General features: G+C 33.3%; 1 protein-coding gene across 6 annotated transcripts in view; it reads left to right on the top strand.

Moving 5' to 3' along the window:
* The window catches only part of LOC126867991 (uncharacterized), a 148,628-nt gene that overhangs the window by 98,931 nt on the left and 23,789 nt on the right, over positions 1 to 25,908 (top strand). For all 6 annotated transcript variants that reach the window (XM_050623101.1, XM_050623102.1, XM_050623099.1 and 3 more), the window contains exons 4-5: positions 16,711 to 16,883; positions 25,464 to 25,628. In XM_050623101.1, coding sequence (XP_050479058.1) covers positions 16,711 to 16,883; positions 25,464 to 25,628 — 338 coding nt within the window. The remainder of the gene's footprint in view (positions 1 to 16,710; positions 16,884 to 25,463; positions 25,629 to 25,908) is intronic.

Below are 25,908 nucleotides of genomic sequence, written 5' to 3'. Positions count from 1 at the left end.
TGCTGAAGATATTTACATAGACGTTTCGCTTGGATGAGAAACAAGAACTAATTTTTACAGGATAATGTCAGATTTTCAGTTTCAAGATTTTAGAAGTGAATTATCCCAGGGTTTGTGACTTTTGCTAAATTAATTGAATACATACATTTTTGTAAAACGACGTGTTTAGGTTAACATTTGCCCCTAAAAATTAGGTATTAAATACTGCAATGTCTACAATGTCTGTACTAAGTGCATTTGTAGAGTAATTGCAAATATTTTAAATATTATTAGAATCTTTTATCTATAGCGTCATATACAAAAATTCCATTCGATTCTTCTTACTTTTTGCCAGCTTGTACATTGCTGTGAATAATTACAGACTCAAACACTAATTCTAATATCACGAAGAATTTAGAAATAAAAATTTCACTTTATATTTATTCGCGGCACTCTGTATAACCAAGAAACAATTCCGCTGAGAAGAAAATTGTGCATTTTGTGACCGAAGTTAAATCGGACAAAATCGTACGTCGAGAGATTAACTTCCTGCTGCTGAACAATCGGCCCCTTCATTGAAACCTTTTCTGCTCTCGTTACCAGAGTATAATACGCGCCACCTTTTGCACGATAGCAGACGCAGTCTGAAAAAGGAAGAAAAAAAAAGAGAGAGGAAGAAGAGGAACGGAAGAGACTCGCGTGTAAAGCGGGGCATATTTTACAGCGGTATGCCGGCAGCCAGGTGGCCTCATCTCGTTCACCTCTTTGGCGCCGGCTTTGCTCGAGGATTGGAGAGGGCTAGGTCTCTCTCGCTTCTCTGGAAGCAAGATAGTGGCCTAATGGCTTCTCGTCCTTATTTCGTCGTTTGCCATCCGCGCGCCGTGGCTAAATATTTGCTCGTCGAGCAGAGCTGGCCAGTCAATGGCCAGGCGTCACTCTGCCCGACGGGATTTTCTAATTTTCGCGTATTCTCTTTCGTTAGAGGGGCGCTTGGCTTTCAGGTCGGCTTGTCCGTTTTTCGTCGGCCAGATGGACTCGACAAAGGACTCGTGTTCAATCAATCCCGACGTTCGCCGCGGATTTTCAACCCCCGACTCGTTTCGAGCTTGAAAGTGATACTAATTTGCCGGCTCCGGGAGTTCTGTCCTGAAATTCAGCGAAAGTTTTCTCAGATAAGAAGGGTATTCGGACACTATTTTAATGGCTTGTTCAACGCTACTTGTTTTTTAGTTAAAGGCGTGGTTTGGGGGAGGTACGCGTTGATGGGGTTTTCTTGTTAGGGGTATAGCGCACTGAAGTTTGGCGAAATTTGGGAGCGAGGCTGGTGGAATTAAAATTGAAAATGCGTTTGGAAATCGGGGAAAATGAAGAAGATTTGTTCGGGGCGGTTTTCTGTTATTCGTATAACCACGACTTTCCTGTACGATGGAATGAATGTTAGCGAAATTTTACGAATCGCAAGTTACCACGATCAATAAATTCTCTCATAACGTAGGGACGAGTTACCAAAATTTTTACAATGGACTCATCTCAAGGAATTATCGAGTTCAACTTTTGATTTCCACTTAGTCATTAACATGCTATTATAATGGTTGATGCGACTGTAAACAATCAATTGAAAAACAAACAGATTTTGGTAATAAAATAAGTACGATTTCATTGCCCTTCGTTTGACTAATCAACGTTTTACAATACTTTTATTTATATACATAGATCTAGTGCGAGTTTAGGTTAATATAGGGATATGTGTTATGTACGTACAGGTTTTCGAACCTTCATAAAATTGGAGCAAGTGCGCGTCCCGAATGGAAATGAGTATCTCATTACACAGCGAAGGGACACTCGAAAATTGAAAAAATTCGTTGATTACCCACGACGAGCTGTTTTTTTGCACACTAATGACACTCGACTTAGTTTTCTCGGAATGTGGAAATGTCCAGAAGAAGAAAAAAAAGCAGTTCACCTAATGAGCATAAGAGCAAATTAGAAATGGCCAGCATCTTCCTGTTTGTAAAATGAGATTGATGCTAAGAAATGCAGGATAAGTTTGAAAAATATGGCTTTTAATAATGTAATTTTTATTCATTCTCTCGTGAACACCAGAGAGAGGATGAGATCTCGCTTTTACTCGCAGCAATTAATTCCTTTCAAGCGAAGTTTTACAGTTAATCTCGCGGCATTATTCGCTTTCATATCTTTCTTCTTTTATCATATTTTTGAATCTAATTTCGCAATTCTTTTCATTCTCAAACATTTCACGCTACAAAATTTCCTACAGGCAGTATTTTTTATCGTCGCACGCTATTTCTCCACTGTTTCGACTGTTTTCCGTGTATAACCGTACCAATTAGTTTCAAACCACTTTAACGATATATTACACGTGTTTACTAGGATTTTTACCGCATAATTCAGGATTGATACGCGCTAAAACTGGTATATCTCCACTTGTAAACCTCGGCTTATACAAGAGAGTTATGCAAATTAAAGCCTCTCGCGGAATGTCAGTTATTCTCGCGTTCACCCCTATGAAATGAAATTCCAACCGTATGAAAGCACAAATCTACACTTTTACTTATTGAAATTCAAATGTGAAAGCTCTCTGCCTCTTTACAGACTGTACTTGTCTCCTTTTGTCGTTTATTCAAGATAAAGTTATGACGTACTTTATAACATTTGGATACGAAAAATACGTTATAGAAAGGAAAAGCGTACAGGTTTAACAACGACGCCTATCCATCTTCTATCTCGTTATAACCACTTTTTTTTTGCAATTCTTATAATTAAAACGAGTGTTCACAGTGTTATAAACCAATATCAATCATTGTATCTATATTTTCACTTAAAATAAATGCATAGATTTCAGAAATATTACTCGTGACCTACCTACATCAATCTTTTTAAATAAAATTTTCAAAGGAGAAGATTTTTAAGCTTTAAATACAAAGTTAGTATTGTCATTTTGCAGCATAATATATTTTCATGTGTAACATATGATGCTACCTGCATTGTACAATATATTCGAACGTATTCCTGCTGCCAGGATATAAAGGATCGACATAAGGGTGTAAATTATTTTTTTGTTATCTTCGTGTGCTGTAACCAATAATATTTCAATCTTGTATATCTATATTTTATATTTTACATGTTTTATACATACAGTGTCGTGAAAAAATTTTCGAAACTTTTCTCTATGCTACTACAAATGAAGTAATAAAAATCATTTAGATATGTAGACGACTTTTTCATATACGATCCTGTTGATTATTAAGTATTAAACGTATCGCATCTAAAAAGTACTCTATTCCTCAAAAACTTCAAGAAAAATATTGAATAATCGAATAATTCTTTAACGAAGTTTGAAAAGATTTTCGGAAATGATTAGACGTCATATTGGCGAGTAGCACAGTTCCATTTGATTTTTTATGCAGGCTGATTTTCTACTATACAGAGGAATTATAAAGACAATCGTTCTTATCGTTATTATTGAGAAAATATGAAGTATACTCAACACTATGAAAAACGGAAATATTGATATTCGTTCTTTGATAATTTCTTATCGAAAAAGAGGCAAAACATTACAATCTATCGCGGATATGTTATCGCTGAAAAGGTCTACAGTTCATGATATATGTATTAGGTTGTCCGAAATGTTTCTTTCGTTTAATAAGAAAATAATAGACGCACAATGTTTTTTGTTTTGTATTAGTTTATTGAATTATGCACGAATATAATGATAGAAATAGAACGAAATGGATCATACCTAATTCAATAAAATAATATAAAACAGAAATTGCTGCTCATCTATTATTACCTTATGAAACGAAAGAAACTTTTCGAACAACCTAATACTATGTATATTTCTTTACGTATACTGACATGTGAAAAAGTCGCGAAAACTTTTTCACGCCATTGTATGTACACCGTATGTGATCAATTGGAAACAAATGTTTTTTCTACACAAAACGATACAAAACAATAACTGTTCGCACGTCACATAATTTTCTCAATCTATTATTTTACGGCCTTGTGATATGCAAATTGGTAATTTTAAAATGCTGTATTATATTCAAAAAGTCATAGGATTAAGAATTAATCGACCACAAGAATCGCATGATCAGATTAGCATAAATAAAGAAAAGTCTCAGAGGTTCTATAAAAATGTCATCAATATTAATGGATAATAATCAAGGATGCAAACACAAACCGTGACGCGGATCAAATACCTTCTTCGACATTATCGAGTAAAGTTTTGAAAGTGAGATTACAAAATTCCGGTCGATTATGCTAATGACATCCCAGTTGGCTAGACGCCGAGTAACCTGAGAATAAGCACCACCCTGGGCAAATTTTTCTTCCGCTTCATCGAGAACGGAAAGGAACGTGTCAGTATCAGGAATTTCTTGAAAGTATTTATGCGAGGGATTTCTATAATATTTCTCAGCAAATCGTCCGATAATTCGCAACATTTCCTCCGCTTTCCTTTCCAAACGTTCATACTTTTTATTTAGTGCTTACGTTCTTATATTATATTTTAACTGTACTGTTTATCGTATTTAATCTGATAATTGTCTGATGAGAAAATGTAACGCGTAATCCTATGTCGTTGAGTGTTAAACGTGTACAATTAATTTTTTGAAATATTGAAATTGTTCTTTAGTCTGAAATATAAAGAAGGAACACAAATGTTGTGATATTTACATGGAACATCATTTAGGATTACAAATGTTTCGTAAATTCCAATTTTCTACTCATATAAATAATTTTTCCAACTCTAATAATTCAATAAGTCTTTCGGAATTTCTTTAGCTTCTTTAAAGGCTTAGAATAATCAAATAAATTAGACATTGACATAAACGAGTCTGGTTGTCCATGGAAAATACGCTTGTCTATGGAGGATTAATAATGAACAATAACAAAATTAATAATTACAAATATTTAAACTTTAGAATTTTTAAACAAATGTTACCACTACTATGAAAAGTGTCCAAATACTTATGAAGTAGTATATGTGTGTTTTACATTCTTTTTTATTTCTGTTAACGTTAACTAAAAATTTTATCCAAAGCATCTACGTTGCTAATAGCACTATTTTTGTTAATGGAAGGATGGAAATTATGCGAGGATTACCTTCAAGATGTGCACTGAACCTATGAAATTCAAACTCCATGTGCTTCTATGTTATGTAATTTTACGATATAAGTATATGTATCATTCATAATTCATAATTCACATAGGAAAGTGAAATTGTAATCTGATTTGGTGCTTCTACTTTCCTGTTACATGGCGGAATTTCATTTAAAAAATTCGTTTGTGCTCCGAGAGACAAAGAGCATAATTCCTTTTTACGATTCTTTCATGCTTTTATAATTTTATTTAATTTCAATTATTAATGCTACAAAAACGTTCTGCGTTCTGGACCGATGGAAGCTTGTCATTTGCATTAACTGTGAATTTAAAGAAAAAATTTCTGGGAAGGGACAAATTTATAAATGGGTGGAAACATTTTAATAGTTACGTTCTATTGAAATATTGTACGATAAGAGGAATGTACAGAAAACATTCCCAAGAATGTTGATTAACATGTTGAGAAACTAAATATCTATCTATTGCTGTAGATGCAAAAATCGATATTATCTGTAAGAGTTACATAAATCTAATATATATAAAAATTATATGAAAAGTATGTTAATGAAGTTCGTTATAATTATCAATTAAGAGACAATGGGAACAAGGTATTACGTTGTGTTTTTTACTTCATATTTAATCTATAATAACTTTCAGTAAATTAGTAAAGAGGAGGATTTATGTTCTTTTTACATGAAACATTGTTCCAAACGATAAAGGTATATTTTATTCCATTGATTAATTTATTAAATATCCTAATGTTAAATATCAAATGAAATATAATATTTATATAACAGTGTTTTTTCTTACAAATATGTACAGTGAAATAAAGTCTTCATAGAAATAAGAAACCAACAAGAAAAAGATATCAAATACTTTCGAACCGTTCCTATTTGCAAATGAACCAAAAAACAAATCTTCAAGAATTGGATACACGAACAAATTACATGTGTATGCTTAACTAAAAAAAAAGAAAGAAAAAAACAAACACGAAGATAAAATTTAAACGATTCTTGAGATCGAGTCTCAAGCCCCGTGTTTGTCAAATCCAGGTCTCCGCGTATCTCATTACGTATCCGAGAAGAAAAATCCACACAGGTTTCATCTTAACCCCTCTCGTACTAAAAAAAAAATCTCAAAGGGACTCGGCCTGCTTTCCAAGTCTCGTCTTCGCGACTTTTTTTATTTCACGGCCGGTACACTCGATCGTGGAGTGGTCTAGCTATCTAGAAAACTTCCACATCGTTCGTTTAAACTCGTTTTCCAGTTGAACGTTGGATGCTGTATCATAGCTCCTCTTTTACTTTACTTTTCTCGATCGAGGCGTGATCCGTCGAGTCGGCTGCTACGAATGAAAATTCCGCTCTCCGGAAAGAGAGATCCTTTCCCTCGTAAACACGTCTTTATTATTCAACCTTCTGTCGGCTGCAAATGCACGCCGACGTCCACTGGAATGGCAAATTAGCTGTGAGCTACGACATGTCTGCTGAAACTCTCGAATCCGGAATGGTGGCGGTTCGAAAGGGGTGAAAATGGAATGTACGGAGAGGGGTTGATTTCGAATGGTCAGTGGAGTAGATAGCGTTTAATAGGGTGAATAGGTAGGAGGAGAGAGAGAAAGAGGGAGAAAGAGAGACAGAGAGAAAGAGCTTCAGAAGACTATCCATCAATGCCCAGGCCTGCACACACAACACATCGAGATACGTCCTCATCTTTCTCCGCTCTGGCCATGCGATCTACACACGCAGACGCGGACACGCAAAGAGAATGTGTCGGCGAAATAGATGGCCGTAGTACCGGTATTCCGATGAATCTCGAAAATAATCTTGAGCCTGTCGTTTCCTGGTCGCTTCTGTCGTCGTTCGTGCTGTCTTCTTAATTTCGTACGATGACTACAAAAGACGTTGATACACCTGTATAGCTACTGTAACATTTACATATGCTTTGTCAATGCGAATTAAATTTAAGTCTGGGATGAAAATAAATGAGCAGATAGTGGAAATAGGGATCGATGAAGTTTCGTTAAGTACTAAATCGTTTACACAAAAATGTACATATTGCGTGTTGATTGATAATGATAAAAAAGATAGACCTGTCTCTGATCATTAATTTACCATTAATTCATAGATCTACATTTTAGAAGCATTTTTATGAACAGTAATATATATACTAACTTCATCAATTAAAAAGTTGAGATTCTTTAGAATTGACTATTATTTATATGACCCCCTTGTGATAAGTTATGTTATGAAAATATTTGAAGTGATTAATATCTTGCATGGCCTTCTTTTGTTGCATTAAATAGCAATGTTTCTTTCGAGAATTCTATCGAATAATTTTTTAATGTATTTTCTATCATTCTCTTTTGTAGTATTTCAGAAGGATATTTTTTTGCTGTGGAGCTTCTATCCCCTTTTTTCCCTCCTAGAACGTACCCATACGTATTCTAAACATTCACATAGCTCAAGCTCTTATTTCCTGCAGAACATCTGTTTTCATATACTGCAGTTCCTTGTATTTTACTAAACTGTTTTTTAAAATTTGCTTAGCTGCTATTACTTCCAAGTGAAACTATATTGCGTTCGAGTTATTTACCTTTGTAATTAATATTTAATCTTTAATAAATGCACACTTTTTCAAATTCGATTTCCTCGGAAACGCCTTATATTTTCGACTTATTTCCTCGCGTAGAATCACCTCCAGTTCTACCACTAGCTACGGGACATCCTATATACTTCCATATCAATTTTCGCATTTAATGTTCAATTATCCGTTATCATAAGTGCATTATCAAGAAATAATAAAACTCACCTACGTGCAGAGATAAAAACGTACGTACGACGTTAAATCTTGACACACGGCAGAATACTATCAATTAACTCCACTTTTACGTGATAGGTAAAAAGATGCATAAATGCATTTCGTCCTTTCCAAAAAAAAAAAAAGGATCTCGCCTGTAACAATGGGAAAATCTTGCCTTTCACGAAAAAGACCCTGCTTTTAAATTAATTCTTTTCCGATGCATGGGTCTTGGCGATGGAAGAAGGGTGTTGAAGTTTTAATCTCGCTGGTGGAATTTAACGAGCCACAGAACAGCTTGCAGATTCTCAAAGGCAGCTGACGACTCGTGTTTGCCTTTCTTCGTTTGAAAAGTCGTACGTTTCGGTATTCTTTTGTAACCGCGAAGCCAGCGCATGTAGAAGCTGCGAGAGCTTTCTCTCCTCCCAGTAGAAAAGCAACGAGAACATCTGATTTCTGTATGGGTATGCGAGAACGACGCGAAGTAATAATTATGCACGGAACAGAAATATTTGTGTCACTGTGAACTTTGAGAAATTGATTTGCAGCCGTGCGTTTACAACGTTATTCAATTTGGTTTGGTTTCCTGTGCATTTGTGAGTTCAAATTTAATTCGAATAGCGAGTCGTTTTATTATACTTAATAACAATGATTTATTAAAAATATTAAATATTTGTTACCTAACAATTACCCTGTAATTAATATACAGTTCAATCGCTATAATCCCTCGCTCTCGTTCGATTAATTATTTAATACATGTATATTATTATGCATTAGTCTATAGTATTAGCCTTATAATATTTATTGTATCGTTGAATTATTGCTTTCATACTCCTTCCTTTCTTTATTCACGTGGTATGTTACGTGTAAAATGAAAGTACATTGAAAATATACCGCTTTAAGTAATTTATTGTTAAACACGTTACATCATATTTAAAGTCAACAACAAGTCAACAACAAACAAGAAGTAATTATATGTATACATAATCTGTTTCCTGCCAGTCCATCATTTTTTACACGGCTTCGTGAACTTATCTAAAATAAGCGATTTGTAAAAGTTTGAAAGATTGAAGCGATTTGTAGAAATTGAATTAAAAAGCTGCCATCAAAATGAGAGGAAAAATGTACAAATTGTACAGAACGATGGCAATCAGATTGTAAGATCGAAATAAATCTATACTTCAATTTCGCTGTTGTTTTGTTATAGCTTAAACTATAGAGGAATTTATGTACTGGTTTGTTATCTTATATCTAATTTATCAATATTTGTTATCTATATTTGTAATCACTGCATCAAGAAACAAATGTAGAAACAAATATTAGAACGTTTATTCAGGTAGTAAAAATGATTAGTAAAGGTCCTGTACGTTTTTTATTTCAAAGGACTGAATTTTAAACGAGAACACGCTTTATCGTCGAAAACCCATCATATTTTACTATCAAAAATTTGCTTACGAAATTTTTCATGGAAATACGACGTCGTAAAGCTCACATCCACGCTGCATAATATTTTTGATAGTTTTAAATCGATGATTAGAGGAAAGTTAGTTTTCAAAGAATTGTTCTAAACGTTAGATACCTGACAGCTATAATTAAGTCAATTTTATCATTTTACCAATTAACGGTATAACTTCTATGCAACAAATAATATGTCGACAAGTGTGTTAATTATAATTGTTTATTTTTCAATAATATGTATTTTTAGCGATACGTTTACCAAAATACATATATACATATTTGATACTTAAACGTTATGTAAAATCCCTGTATAAAGTAGTTCGCATAGTATATTATTTATTATATTTCTTATCATTACATACATAGAAAATAGTCTTGAATATTACATATATTCTAAAAAAATATTTTGAGATACTTTTAACTATCATTTTCAATCCATGAACATGTCTAGCTGCACATATTGAACCATTTCACATCTGGCGCAATGTATTCTGACATATTGCTTGCGTCACATTGTAATGTAATTAGTTCCAATTTGCATAGTTATGCAGTTCCACGTAACACTTACAATTACTTTCTTTTGCCGATATATTTATATCTTGATTCTTTAATACAATTATAACATTTCTTCGTGTTCGCTGACCGTATATTTACAATAAATTTACATTCGATAAAATTATAAAAACAACTTGCAATTCCGAAATCTTCAAGCCTATTTTAAGATCCAAATTAAATCCTAATGGTGCTTCATCGAAATCTCAAATCCATCAGTGAACAATAGTCAAAAAATAATTACCTATAATGTCTGAAAAATAGAGAAAAAGAAGAAACAAATTACCTGCATCGTTTCAAAACTGAATTATATTTCGCTAATAACAAAAGTTATTTAAGTTATTTTAGAAGTTCATTGAAAGTTATTTACCATCAAATGACAGCTCTCATACCTCATTGCACGTTTCGACACGCGTGTCACGTAACGTGTCAGATACATCATTTTCCACCAAATAGTTAAGCAACTGTCATTACTAATGAACGGCTGCGAAAGGTATGACATGTCAGAAACGCAATTTATCACGAAGGAGTTAAATACACTTCAAACGAACACGCACCATCGTAAGTAATTAATTTCGAAAATGAACCTACTCGGAAGATAAATCAACACCCGCCATTGGATACACATTTTATTTGACTATAATATCCCAATTGATTGTACAGATGTAAGATTTCGAAGCGTAACATTTAATATGCAGAGCATGCTGAATGGCGGTCGAAATTCCAGGAAACGCCTTGACCCACTTTTCTTCCTGGAAATGCGTACGTCGCGGTTGGATAGTAGTAGTAATAGTAGTAATAGTAGTAGAAGTAAAAAAAAAACTACTGACTCAGCGTCTGTCAGTGACCAGCGCGCAGATAGTGAACATAAGGCAGGTCAGGGAAGGCATGCTTGCGAGAGGTACGATGATATGAGTGAGAGAGCGGAGTAAAGCGTTAAGAATTACGGTACTCTCCTTATTGTGATATCTCGGTAATGGAATGTCGTATCAAGATCAAACGAAAAGGGGTCCTTAATTGAACAGGATAGTTCAATGGTTCAAGTGATATGGGATGTACCATAATTTGTTTATTAGATTTTATACAGTTGTACGATGAAAAATGAATATGTATTAATATGATATGGAATAAGTATTCTTTGTTTCTATTATTTATTTTATTCGTGCTGCATCAACTAGGATGTATGGTTATTAAACCTTTCGAGTAATCATAAAGTCTTCGAGACATTTTCATCCGAATCATATTTTTCCATTGTTGGAAAATAATTGTTATTGATATGGCTGATTTTTGGTCCTAGTTTTATACCTACAGATTTTTTTCAGTAACTTTAGAAGCGGCTCTTAACGTGAACATGAAAGTAAGACTGAAACATAAAAAATTAGAGACTATTTTTAAGACTATTTCAAGATTTATTATTATTATTATCATTTGATAGTTTTATTGCTCATATTGTTTAGATCTAAGATATAGAATAATTGATAACAGAAAACGTGTAAAGATAAGAAGAAAGAGAGAGAGAGCTATGAATCTCAAAGCATTTTAACGCTTAACTTACTTCTTCGTTTTATCTTAAAAGGCAGAAATAGATAAAAAAAAAATTGAGCTTTTACCTAAAATAGATTTGAGTAAATTATTGAAGCATATAAAGTGATGGAATGGTACGAAACCGAGTTTAATCGCGCTAAAAGCTCTGTATAACAAAGCACCTTCTACTACAGGTTGAATGTAAAGAAAATTACACGTGCATTTTAAATAATTATAAAGCCTATCATAAGGACTTCAGACAAAAAACGCCATTATGAAGACCTAAGACTTTTAAGACATCAATTATTATGCATAGCTTTTAATCATTGTTCAATCGTTATTATTAAATGGAATTCCGTGTAATTGAATTATTCTATTACTTATATACTTTTTGATAACTAATTTCTATGATTTCTTGAGAAACAAAATATGTACAAATGATATTTAATAGAAAAATATGAAGAAAACAATGTGTTAAAAATAAGCATCTAATAAAATTATTTGTTTGACAAAAAACTGTCAGATAAAAAATTGATCAAAATTCATGTTTATACATTATACGAAAGATGTAAACAAAGACGATAAATATTCTATTTAAAAATATTATATATATTGAAATTGCTGTCTGATAAAAAGTATACACTCCATATATACTCACATAAAAATATACTACGTACAATCGATATTAACAGTATTTGAGTTCCGTGAGAGCATGTAATTCGGCCGTTTTATCTTCCCGGAAGGTTTAATTTGCGGTTAGTCGGCACGTTTACAGAGATTGGCGATTAGAAACGTCTGACACGTATCTCTACGGAACATCGTAACAATGGCTATAAAACCGGACGTTGATAGATGTACTGAGTAGTGATAGAAGCAAGATAACTCGTATCGCTCTAATTCTTTCGAGAATCACATCAACGATCAGTGTTTTGTAATAATTTATTGAATTCGACTACTCGGACAAGAGGGCACTTGAAAAATTGCGCAACAAGGAATGCACACGTTGTGTCCAATTGATTGATAGCAACGTAATGTCGATTTTTTCTCCTCTAGGATTAACGAACAAATTTCAAGCGTCGCAAATATTTAGAATTTAAACGTCCAAACAGATTTCAGACTAAAACATTACATAATAAGCAATATATTTTAAATAGTTTTGATTATTATTACTGGATCTTTCTGTGAAACTACATACTTATCGAATTTTATTTATCATTCAGAATATAAATTTTTACATCAGAAAATTGTGATTGTATAAGTTACAATTATCCGAAGAAGTGAGAGAAGAGTTAAATGACAATTATCGTCGTCGTTTATTCGATAAAAATTATTCAACGTTTAGAAATACTTACAATAGAAGGTGAAAAAGAGTTAAAACACTCGTTATCGCCAAGTAATTTAAAAATATTCGATGCAGAGAAATATCTGGTCATTGAATGAACACGATTATCAATCAAATGTTTAGTCTGTGAAGCGTCAACAGTGATTTTTAATTTCCGTGATGTATTACTTTGATTATTTTTCAAAAATATATCTACCATATTTGCACATAATAAATTACATTTAAATCACCTCTATATGATCTAAATATATAAATTACTTTTTTTAATGTAATATTTCTTTTCGCGAATTCATGGACAATGATCGATCCGATTAGATCCTTTGAAACCTGCAGAAAAACTTGTCACACTCCATCAGGAAAGAATCTACCAAATGACGTACCATCCTTTGCTATCAAACTTGTTTATTAATTAAAATACAATATTCGGTTTCACCAATCCATGGAGAATGATCGATCCGATTCGATCGTTGGAAATCTGCGGAGAAACTGACCGCATTCCACCAGGGAACAATCTACCAAATAGTATTCCATCTTTTGCTATCAAACTTTGTTCGCAATTATTCAAGCCGAAGGAACCAATAAAGAATTCAAGGCCATCAGAATCGAACGAAAATTAACCCTAGTCGCGGCGACATTAAATCGCAAAGCTTGAACCGATCGGAAACTCCGTCGCTGGAAACTTTAGTGATCATCCCGGATTCGATGGAGTTTAAGTTTTAAGTTGCAAACAGAAAGCCGGTTCTAGTCGTTATTTCTGACCCGTGAGGCGCGCTTCAATTTCCTCGGAATTTCTCGGGGCGGAAAGTATTTTCTGGCTAGGCAGAAATGAATGCTTAAATTACTAGGTCATAGCTAGGGGAGAACGTTCGCTGTGTCAAGACGCTTCAGTGATCGTTAGTCTGTTGATGTCCGTGACACCCGCGAAATTAACGGTCGAATGGCGAATTATACTGGATTTACAGCAATGGTTAAAGGACAGATGCCACTCCTGCACGGATCGTTCGTCGTCCGAATAGTTGGCGAAAACGAGCTAAACAACCAGCGGCCTTTCGTATTCGATTCGTCGAGCTGCGTATTTAATCTTTGGAGAAAATTTCGTGTATATATATTGCGTATTTGTTGTGTAAAACGTATAGGAATTTCATTGACACTGTAACGAGACGCAATTATCATGAACGATATTGGTAAAATTTGAAATTAATCTGGAGGTGTATGTAAATGTTGCGGGATATTTACTGTAAACATATGTTACACATGCCATACACAGAGTTAATATACAATGTGAATCGTTTGTAAACGTTAAATGTGGTCCACTGAATATCGAGATTTATTAATGTAGTGGATAATTAACTCCTTTTATACTTTTGTGGTGTCTGTGAAATATACTTAAATATCTTGCAATTTCTATATATATCTTCAGATTTGTTCCAGATTTAATGGTCAAGTCTCAGAACAGTGCTATAAATGGCCTAAAGAATAAATATAATATAAAGAATAAATATGTTTGTATACTCGAAGATGGTATTCCGCCAGGGGTAGCCATCCACGTGTTAATTAGCAATAAAGCTAGAAAAATTTAGCGAATGTTCAGCTGGACAAATTGTAAAGTACAAATTAAATAATAAAAAAAAAATATATGTTTGCATGCATCAAATATGTTCATGTTTATTTTACGTAAAAAAATATTGAAGCGAGGTGAAAAAGAAGCTTCAGTGCGTAAGATTTTTTAAATAAATATCAAATAAATCTAATTGAGAACAAAATTTTAAAATCTTCCTTCGTCGAGGAAGTATGTTGTCCCGAAACTCATCTTACATGTTTCTTAACGATCGATTTTTTTTTTTTATTATTTTTTAGAAACGTTGAAAATTGATCTTCTTAAAAAGAAAATTTATAATATCAATAACTGCGATCGCTGCGATCATTAAAATTAAAGAAAATTTCACGTCGAATTTTAGCCAATAGATTCCGGCTCAGGGATGAAATGGAATTTTTTATTTTAAATGGTCCAATTCTCGCCAAAGGACCAGCTATCGGTATTCCAGCAGAGGTTTCGATTCAAAATTTTCGGGTACAGTGATTGACTTCGCTATTTTGTAACATTTCTCTTTTTAAAGTAAATGGAAAATAAAACTAAAAAGTACATGTACTGCTGTAAAAAGAGAAGTACAATGTCCTTCGAAAATATAAAAAAATGTTCGTTTCTTTATTAACTAAAAGTGTACAATTCTTTCCAAAATATGGCAAACGTCGATTTTTATTAACAGAGGTGTTGCTCTGGCTTTCATTTTAGTATCGAATTGAATACGTGATAATAAATTCTACGATTATTGGCAGTCCACGCAATAGAGAACGCGTTAATAAAGGAGTGATTAAGTCCAGAACGTACATTAAGATTTAATTGATCGTCGGGAAAAAACGGGAAATTGTAGGTATCTTTAATATATTGCAACCGATTCGTAAAAGCGGTTCTACATTTTTCAACTGTTAATAGAAAATCCTAGTTAATAGAAAATAATAATTTTAAAAGCCTATGCGTTGTTTATATTATTCGCTGTATAGTATAACTTATAAAATATTTTAGCGTAATAATAAATATTCCAAATATAATGAAGGATAAAAACGACGACTAAAATTAAGATATTCGGGTTGTAAAAATAACAAAGTAATAAAATGGAAGATAGTACAATTTCTAAAAGAACTGTCTCTGTATTGTGTCAATACTTCATAATTCAGTCGTATAAATTTTATATTCCAAAACACCATGCAATAAGCATTACGTGTCTGCCATATTAAGAAACAATATAAACATGTTATCAAACGGCAACACTCTCGGCAACATAAACTCTTTATTATAATTTTGTATGAACTTAATCAAAATATTATTCGTAAACATAAAATAAAATATGATACACCGCCTATTATTTGCATCATATCGTGCAAATTTACAAAAATTCAATTTGTATTTCCAAGAAATTTCATAAAAATAATTAACATTTCTATTACACAGAAATTGCCGGAAAGTAGCGTAAGAAAATTTCGAAGCAACAAATCGGGCAGTATCGATCATTGGTCGAACCCGACTGTAAATGCAAATTCACAATTTTACCGGTTGAATCAGCCAGAAATTAGACGTACCGGAGTTAGATTGGATTCGAGATGACGGAAATAGAGGCAGCAAATCAAAGGAACAGGATTATAGCAGTAGCAATGAAGGATAAAATTGCTGGAATCGACTGAACGAAAGAGTTTCTTAAGATTTCCTTAATTTTTCCTCAACAACTTCCTCAATTTCGACAAATTGTTCCAACGAATTGCTTTCGCTGTTCCCATTTACAATCGGAGTCATACTTCTGCAAAAATTGTGTCAGTTATGACAAATAACCTCTTTGAGATTTATCACATTCAGAGAAGTTACTCGGTTTTTGTAGATATGCAAATGGATTTGTTTTGTTTGATCTGCTGTATTTTATGTTTGCAAATAAATATATTTAATTAATAAATAATGTTATTGTGTAATACAATAATATTTATAATACATATATATATATATATAATAGTAATAATAATATTTATTGTTTAAAGTATAATCTATGTTTAATTTGATAGATAACTGTTTAAAAAAGAATTTAATTGAACAGCTGTTCTTCGAATGATATAAATTACGAACATAAATAATTTTCAAATACATTGTTAGTGCATTTATTCCTAATGACCATTATATTTAGACAGAACTTTGAAATACATTGTTAGTGCATTTATTCCTAATGACCATTATATTTAGGCAGAACTTAATGAACATAATAACTTATAAAAGCTAACGTTAATTTTCCACAAAATTGCTTGTTTAATAGATACTGCCTTGCACATAGTTGGGCAGAATATCTACTCTCTCGTGGTAACGCTATAATTTCCATGAAAATCTGTTACAGACGGTGGCGTGGTGGGTGGTTCGAGAGCTGGACCGGTGGTGACTCCCCATACATTGGAGTTGACACCACGTGGTAGAGTTTTGCTGCAACTTGCACCGCCCGAAACTGCTCGAGCGTATTTGCCGCCGGAATATCGACCGGGTCGTATATATTCGGACACCGATTCAGAAAAGGTACGCATTGCTAATTAGGCGCTGCTTTAACATCATGCAGGGTTAATTAGCAGAACAACTGATTCGAGAAGCCAGGCGTTTTCGTGCTTGTATATTAATTATCATTAACCATGTTTATGTATTAATTATTCATTGTTAGACATATTAATTATCAGGCTTGCTTCTATATTAATTATTAATTGAGACCCGGTGAAACGTATTTTGACGGTTAATTGGAGATACGAATCTGAGAACGAATGTGAGGTATAACAAAATAGGTGAGACGTGGATAAGGTAAATAGCGAATATATGTGGAGAAAAATACACGACAAGCTTAGGTTTGAGTAGATTTTTATCGAAATAAATAATCATTTCTAATGATGAGTTACTAATGAATGAGTTTTAATGATGAGATGTTAGATGCTATTTGTATATATTTTACTCATAAACAATAGATGCAAATTTTTTTACAACGCAACGGTACAGTAACGTTTTCAGAAAACGTTTTCGTTTCAAATACAAAAGTTTATGTTTCTAACGCAATTGACATGACGGAACTAGCAACTATTCCAGGACTCAATTCAGAAAATATGCATTCAAATAAAAAGTTAGAGAGACAATTACTTTATTTGATAGCTAAATAATAAAATATTTCGAGGATAAATTTTGTGTTTATCAGAATAATGTAATGAATAATTACCTCAATATAACATTTATATATGTAATGCATTAATAAATAATTATTCCAAAATAATTATCATATTAAAAATTAGAAAGTACCTATCTACATATATATCAGAAAAATTAAAAACTTATACCTACAAATGAAAACTATATTTTCTCACCTCTTAAATGAAACATAGTAGCTAAAAAAAGAAATATATTAATATAAGATAAAAGAAGGGACTATCCTGGTATATTCGAAGGTGTAATTTCGACAAATGCGCAATATTTTATAAGAAACAATATTAGTTCAGATATTTGTTGGTCAATGTAACGTATGCAATCCAAAAATCAAATCAAACAATAGTTCGCAATATATTAACTATCAAAATTATTCTTCTAAAAAAGATAGGAAGTATGACTTAACAGGTCAAATGACCAGTTTCAATATTTAATTTACATCCATCATTATTGTACATTCATCATTATTTCTTTTTCTTTTGTTCATCTAACTTTACATAAATTCTTATATTATCTGATTAATCAATTTCTCAATTTCTGTTAGTGCAATATGCAAGTAGTACAAATGTCCGATATCTACTTAAAAAGATGACAGAACGATATCACACCGCTATGTAATACATAATTAACGAAATTAATTAGCCATTTAAGCGTAACGTCTTTCAACAGAGGCACACGTCGCGTGTCAAGCCAGGTTCTTAAAATGTCGTAATTAAGCTCCATTCACGCGGTTCAATTTCCTCTTGCTCGTGTCACTTAAATCGTGCTTTGAATTTCTTGACCGGACATTTTTCCATGAATAGGCCGCGTTTCATTCGAAATGAAACAAACACGGTCGTAATTCGTGCCAACCGATAATTAATCGTAGCCAAGATGTAAATGCCCTTTCACCTACGATTCCAGTACCATACGAAATTTCGTCGTGGAACGCGAAACACTGATGCAAACACAGACGAATCCCGACGAACGCGACAAACGAATCAGCGTGCAAATTGTGTATCGGGAAATTAGCGGTGTATCTTCTTTCTTTTCGCCCGCATTCGCGGTTTCACACGCAGCCGTGATGTATACGCGCGAGCGCGTGAAATATTTAATTTGACAAGGAACCGAGGGATGCAGGCGGTTCAAGGATTTTATCAATTTGATCGAATTAAATGGCAGCGGAGAGATACGTCGGAAAATATTGTGATATAGAACCTAGCTAGAATAATTATTATTACCACCAATTAAAGTCACACGTGTGAACAATGTATGAAATATTCGCGTTTTAGGAGCGTGATGGAATACCGTGGATAATCGCACATTTCGACAAATTAAATTTTATGAAATTTTGTTTTAATACAGTTACACAGTGTGTCCGAGAGTTTAAGAGACAAATTTTATATGTGTATTCTATGGGTCTAACAAAATAAAAAAAATATTACATAAACATGAATGATTTAAAGTTCGTTTAATATCTGGTTATATTTTCGTGGCTAACACGCGTATATAAAGCAATTATCTCTTTATTTCGTATTAAAAAGAAGGAAACTCTATTGTAATAACTTTTCTCCTTTTTATATGTATATATATGTCGGAGATGAAAGGACATCGAAGCCTCCCCTTTGGAACTTCGGGATAATCCCCTAACACCGTAATCTAGATTCTATCATAGGCGTAATTAAACAATTGTCGTCCTTCGATCCGATTGTATTTGTTCGAGATTTGTGATAATGAGCTTGGGCTCGAGGCGACAGCCAGTCGCCGAACGTAGCCGCGGTCACGGGATAGAGGCTTTGTTTAACAAAAGTACTGAGTAATTCTATAGCTCTCCTTAAAAGAAATATTTGTAGCGGCACGCGACAGTAAACATTCCAACGGTTTCTGTCCCGTGGCTCGCCACACGCAGATCCTATTCTTCGGGTATGTTGGTTACCAGATGCCGACGCGTCTCCACAGTACGTGATCAACTAGCCCGAGGGCCGTTATAAACACTAAGATCTAGTTACCTAAAGTCCTTCAAACAGACAAACAGTCTTTGTCCCAACTACGGGAAGATAGGGGAGACCTAGTTTTTCAACAAACGGCGTCTCCCACTGGCAACTATCCTTCGAGGGCGATTAGCATCTTTTTCTAACTACCGATATGAAGATTGACCAATTAGTAGCAACGTCAATTTCCCTTACTTTCTGAACGAAGTCTATCCTCGACGAATCCGATGATCTCGTGTCCTTAGGCACACCCCATTATAGTCTACCTCTGTGGCATCATCGGAACGGGAAAGTCATTCCCTCTCGCGATCTCACCGGCTAAAGAGTAACGTCTTTACGATCAGAAATTATTCAGACTTAGATTTCGTGAGAATGTTCATCTATCATCCCATTGACCGCGGATTCGTTATCGAACCTGAGACCATTGTCACTAGTGTCGCGAGCGCTTAACCGCCGTGGTTGATTGTCGAATCTGTGTTATCCATACTTGTGTTAATAAACCGTATCTTTGTTATACCGCAACGACGATGGCTAATTTCAATGAAGATTCATCGAACACCCACAACCCTATCCTCAACGCCACCCCGACATATATATTTTTTTTTTTTTTTTGGTCTCTTCAATATCGTTATTTAATCAAATTCCATCCGTTAGCTGAGCTTCTGCTTGGTATAAAACATTTTATTTGCTCGTAAAGCGTTGGATCAGGGATCGTGACGTGTATTAAATTGCTAAACTCGGTGTTTGAGGTGCGTAAAAAAACGAAAATGCAATTAAAGCTCTGTTGAAAGAGCGCGTGTCGAAAAAGCACGGAAAATTTAATCTACATTATTATACAAATAGGGTATTCTAGTAACCTTACTCTGGTAGAATACTCTATTAACAAATAGCGTAGCTTTTTTAGCGTAATTTATTTTCCGTAATTTATTTTAGCGTAATTTATTTTCCTCGTGGATTATTTTCTTGCCAATATTTTTTTTCCATTAACATGTATATAATGTCATATACCTATTTTAATTTTAATTTCGATTTCATTCAATTAAAACTTCGCTATCAGTCAAAACAAATTCATTCTTCCTTAAATATAAATTTCTCAACATATATAAGGAACGATAAATACATTGTTTATTATTAATTATTATACTATTTAGCATAATGTATATTGTTTAAAGCATAATATACGTTTATTTTGATAGATAACTGCCCAAAGGGAAATTCAATTGAACATTGAATTGAACAGATCTGTTGTTCGATAATTATTAATAAGGTTGTGTAGCTTTCTGATTGTAATAAATTTAAGTGACTTTAGTATTTAATTAGTCTGAGAATTATTAATAATTAATTCATTACGGTTATAATTCTCTTTACGTAAGTAAGTTTTCAATGTAACGTTAATAGAAAACATCTTTTCCATGATTAATTATATACATAAACTATCTATTAATTTTTATTATTCGTAATGTTAATTGTAGATCACGGATTATTTACCGGATTAAGAATTTCGTGTTATTGTTCTCACTCAATGGTTTTTAATACTTTCTCCACGATCCATTCATATTGATATTACGATTTCTGATGATGATATACGTATAGTTTTCCACTAGCATGATTTTCTTGTTAACAACACCGTTTCTCTTTTACGAAAACAGCCAGCTCGAGTTTCATTGATTTTATTGCAACAGTTTCGTGGTAAACAATTTCCAATCAAGACTACATCCCACGTAAAAAAGAGCAGTTACACAGTCTACCTCAATAATTGTAGTACAATCAGAAAGAATGTGATTCCTCGTGCAAACAGAAATAGAAAATACAAAATAAAGCAAAAACGAAATTTTATTTATTAGAAGATCGCTACATATTCCAAACAGAACATTTGGTATACTCGTCCTTCTCGAACTACGTTCCTCTTTTTTTATAGCTCGGATTCCCATTTTGGGGAGGCTGATGATCGTCAGGAGGGTCGTGAAATGTTTTCTAGCGGATTGGCAGAATTATTTTCGGTGGTAATTATTTCTATACGAAATTACACCAGTAAGGTTTTTTACGTTTAATTATTTCAATGTCGTTACAGTACAATATTGTATTAATAGTTTAAATAATGTACTGTTTGTACATATTTCATAATGAAATAAAAGTGACTCAAGCTGCATTCTGATGGGATGGTACCTAATTCTTCGTGGCAAAATTAAAACATTCAGTACATTTAAAAAATTATGGAATGCTTATCGACATCTACTGTATTATATTTATAATCTGTATAACACGTGTTATATCATACAATCATTGGTTAAATGAAAAATATTTCGAACATTTTCTAATGAAGACACTTTTCGAAAAAAGTCAAGGGTGAAATTTCTTTTAAACTCCCAACGACATAGTTTAAACCACAGAGGATTAAAAAATATGGGAAATGTTCACGCGTGTTAAATATTCCATATTATTTATTTGGATTATTTGTCACAACGAGTCTTCAGTAATTTCTTAAACCTTCACTAGAGTAAATCTTAATTCACTTTTGACGAATAGAAAGTTTTCTTTACAAAATTCGTAAATGCTTTTTCTTGCAAATATTAAGAAAGAAGGAAAATTGTTTCGTTATAATAAAAACGATCTTATATTTACCTATAATATAGTGCTACAAAAGAGAGTAAAAATAAAGAGAAAATATTAAACTATCCTGTCTCGAAAAAGGTTGGAAAACATTACTCTACAGCAGAACGTCACGTGGAAGAATTTTATTTTAGTTCACATTTCCAATATGTTTTTACACGAGAAGAAACATCCCTCTGTCGGTACGAGCTATCAACCAACGCGACCAACAAAGACACCCTGTATACGGATGAGAATGTAGAAACGCTCGAAGTTTATTTATTGTACCCGCCGTTTATTTTCCCTTTAATCTGCACGAGATAAATACCGGCTAGCTGAAACAACGGACTTCTGTCCAGTAGCAGACAGGAAAGGAAAGAATACCGGGAAAGAGGGAGGTAGAGGGTGGGAAAAGAAACGAAGGAAAAAGATACAGAGGCGTCGAGAGACGCGGGCGTATTTAGTTAGGCGATGCAGCGGCAGAAAAAAGATTTAACGATCGGCTCGTTAATTACGCGAATAAAGTGCACGTGAAATTGTCTGATTGCGTTAATTACGGACTGTCGTGAAATTGAAACCTTGACGCTTCTCCGCAATATTACGTTTGACCAGTTTATCCTTGCTTTTCTATTATTATTTTTTGATTATTGGAAAGAAAGAACATCTTTTTCCTTTTCGTTGTGAGATACAACGAAAAATCCAATAAGGTTAAATTGATTAAGATTAAATAAAATTAAATGAAAAAAAAACACAGTATGAGAAATATTAATAATATAATACCATAATTGTGTATTATTAAGATAGTATATAAGAAGATCAGTAAGAAAGCAAAAGAACGAAAGATCACTTACTTGCGATTTATAAAAAATTTAGTAGACCAGTTGAGAGGAGATTTTTGACAATCACGAGACCGAGCTTCGATGTCGACTACTAATTGTAATGAAATTTGATTAAATGGACAGTTCCATGTAATTTTAACGGGGGCAAAATGTAGGAAACAAAGTAGGAAAAAGACACGAAACAATTTATTATTGCGATACTTGTCCCGACAAGCCAAGGATGCATCTTGGCAGATGTTTTATAACTTATCATATAAAAAAGTATACAGAAAAAATATTAAAAAATCATATGTTCAAAGATATAAATATATATAGATTATTAGAGTATAACGTTTTTAAAGTTAATTTTTGTATAATGTCATTTCATGTTACCTACAAAATACTCGTCACATACGCGCAAAATCATCTCGAGTTGTTGCTCCGCCCGACTGAAATGGTCGTTGAGTGTAAAGGGTTAAAATCAGCCACACTGCGTAAACTGTCTCTCATCACAAAACAACTTTCCTTGCACGTGATCTTTTCAATAGTTAGCAGTTGGCAACTTCCTCTTTCTCCGGTGAACTTTCCATAAAAGAACATGCTGATGTGGTATACAAGAGAAACATTCTCCACTTTGTAAACATATGGTAACACATTCTTTTCACAGACTTTACAGAATTTTAAGCTGTAGTGCAATCTCTATTCTATACGCATATACATATCTGTATATGAAGAGCACAATCTGTAAAATATTTCAAGTAAAGTTTTTCCTGCAATACATATTTAATATATAAAGTATATAATACATATTTCTTTTCACATTCAAACGTTTGATTATCATACTCCTTGTATATATATTCTTCACTCGGTTTATAGTACTCAGTTCATCATTGGACGTACAAGTGATGAAGAAATCATTGACAGAATTAATTTCGTTTCTGTAAGCAGTATTCAATATAGTAAGTATAATGCAGTTAGAAGCATTCATAGCAATTAAAAAAAATCGAGCAAATGATACGAAGCACGAAAGAAAATAATTCTGGGGAACTATTCGTTTACACAAAAAATTTGTTACAAAAAAGATTGCGAAGCTAGATTACAAGACCAAACAGAACATGGCTTGTACAGACGTATAAGTGCAGTTTATGTTTAATTATCGAAAAAATTTAATTACCTGGTTCTTCCGTATTTGATTACTTCGGATAATCAAAGTCCTATTACATTAATTTCTATCTCTGCGTTTGTGTTCCTAAAAATATACACTTGCGAAAATACATTTTTTTTTTTATTTGGAAGAATTTTACAATCAATTCTCATTGGGAATTATAAGTAAATTATTCTGGCGTGGTTCTATGTCGTGTTTAATAAGTGTTTATTGTTTGTTTGATTCTAGTTGCGAAAATACGCGCAGTCTATTGATCAGTATATTTTCCCAAGCGACTTAATTCCATCCTAAACCTCCTTTCCCTCAAGAACCTTTTACTGTCAAAGATTATCCCTTATTTAATCTTACAGAAATCTGACAAAAAACAGGATCTCTGATAATCCGATAGTCTTATCAAGTCAAAAGTAATTAAAAATACGCGAAGTCAAGCATGATGAAAGACATTTCGTATCGGTAGAAACGACGAACCCAGCTCGTTATCACGCGGAAACGAATTCGCAATTTCATCGCGAGGACGACGAAAAGTACAGGTCTATACCAATACCATCCTCGCTACATACCATGTTTATGGGAATCTGTGCGCGTGGAATATCCAACGTTGATCACGTACGTGTTAAAAAAGATGCAACATGGGCTGGGAATTCTGTTTTTCGCAGATAGAAATCGCTCTTGTGTTTTACGATCATCCTCTTCTCTCAATTCCATGATCATTTTCACGAAGAATAAAATTTGATGGCCCTTTTACAACGAGATAGTAGAAGGGAATATTTTGGCAACAGTTTTTCAAACAGTGAATTTTATAGTTATTATACAGTTGAAATAGCATAGTCAGCGTTTTATCATATTTCGCAGTATGATGTAATACTTGAAGTTTCAAGTGTTTCGTAATCTTTGAAATAAAAACGTTATACAGACTGTTGCAAAATAGTGTCCAAATATTTTAGATTGTGTGAAATAAATAAAGAGGTGTGGAATAAAGAGGATCATAAAACTTCTGCTTTTTTTCAGTTACGAAACGGTAGATGAGATACTTTAACCAAAGAGAACAGAGTTCTTGTTAAAGGATTAAATCGACCAAAACTCCACTTTCTTTATCTATACTTTTAATTATTTAAGTACAAGAAATGTTAGATGAATTTGTAAATGACTATGGTCATTAAAGTCGTCATATGCTTCCACGTTTACATATTCTCCGTTTGAAAGTTGAAATTATTTTCTCATATTAGTCACGTACATTTTCAAAACTATTTATTTGTCAGACTTTATCTAGCTTAGCTTGGTGTAACCTGCAAAACTGTATAATATTCAGTTTTCTCCTTTTATCTCTTGAACAGCATTACGAGGTAAGCTTCACATGGAATTCCGGTGCTTTCAGATGTGGATGTACTCGCTGGGAAGGGCATTATTGGACACGACCCCGAGAGTCGCTGCACTGACAGGAACGGTTTCCGTTTCACCCTCGTCGGCACTTCAGTCCGTTTTAGCCGCCATGACGGAACCCGATCCACGAAGACGAGCTTCCTTGATGAATCTGCTAGACGTAAGTCTGTAAATCTAGCTGAAATTGTTTTTTGCTTTCCTCTTTTCTTTCCTGTACTCGAGATCTTTTGTGAAGATCGACTGTTTGCATCCTCGTTTCTTAAATCCTTTCATATGAAAAGTGAGTTTGCCTTCATATGAAAGCTGATGTAACGTAGCCAGAGGAATGAAAAGGAACGTTTCTTTTTTACTTTCTACGTATCTGATAACTTTTTCTAAATACAATTATGAAATTTGTATAGTTGTGTAAAAGTGTATAGTTCCTATTAATAATCCTTTCT

This window comes from Bombus huntii, chromosome 7 (assembly GCF_024542735.1).
Source record: "Bombus huntii isolate Logan2020A chromosome 7, iyBomHunt1.1, whole genome shotgun sequence".
NCBI classification, from domain to species: domain Eukaryota; kingdom Metazoa; phylum Arthropoda; class Insecta; order Hymenoptera; family Apidae; genus Bombus; species Bombus huntii.
The sequence above is the reverse complement of the archived record's forward strand: the minus strand, read 5'-3'. Positions and strand labels throughout refer to the sequence as shown.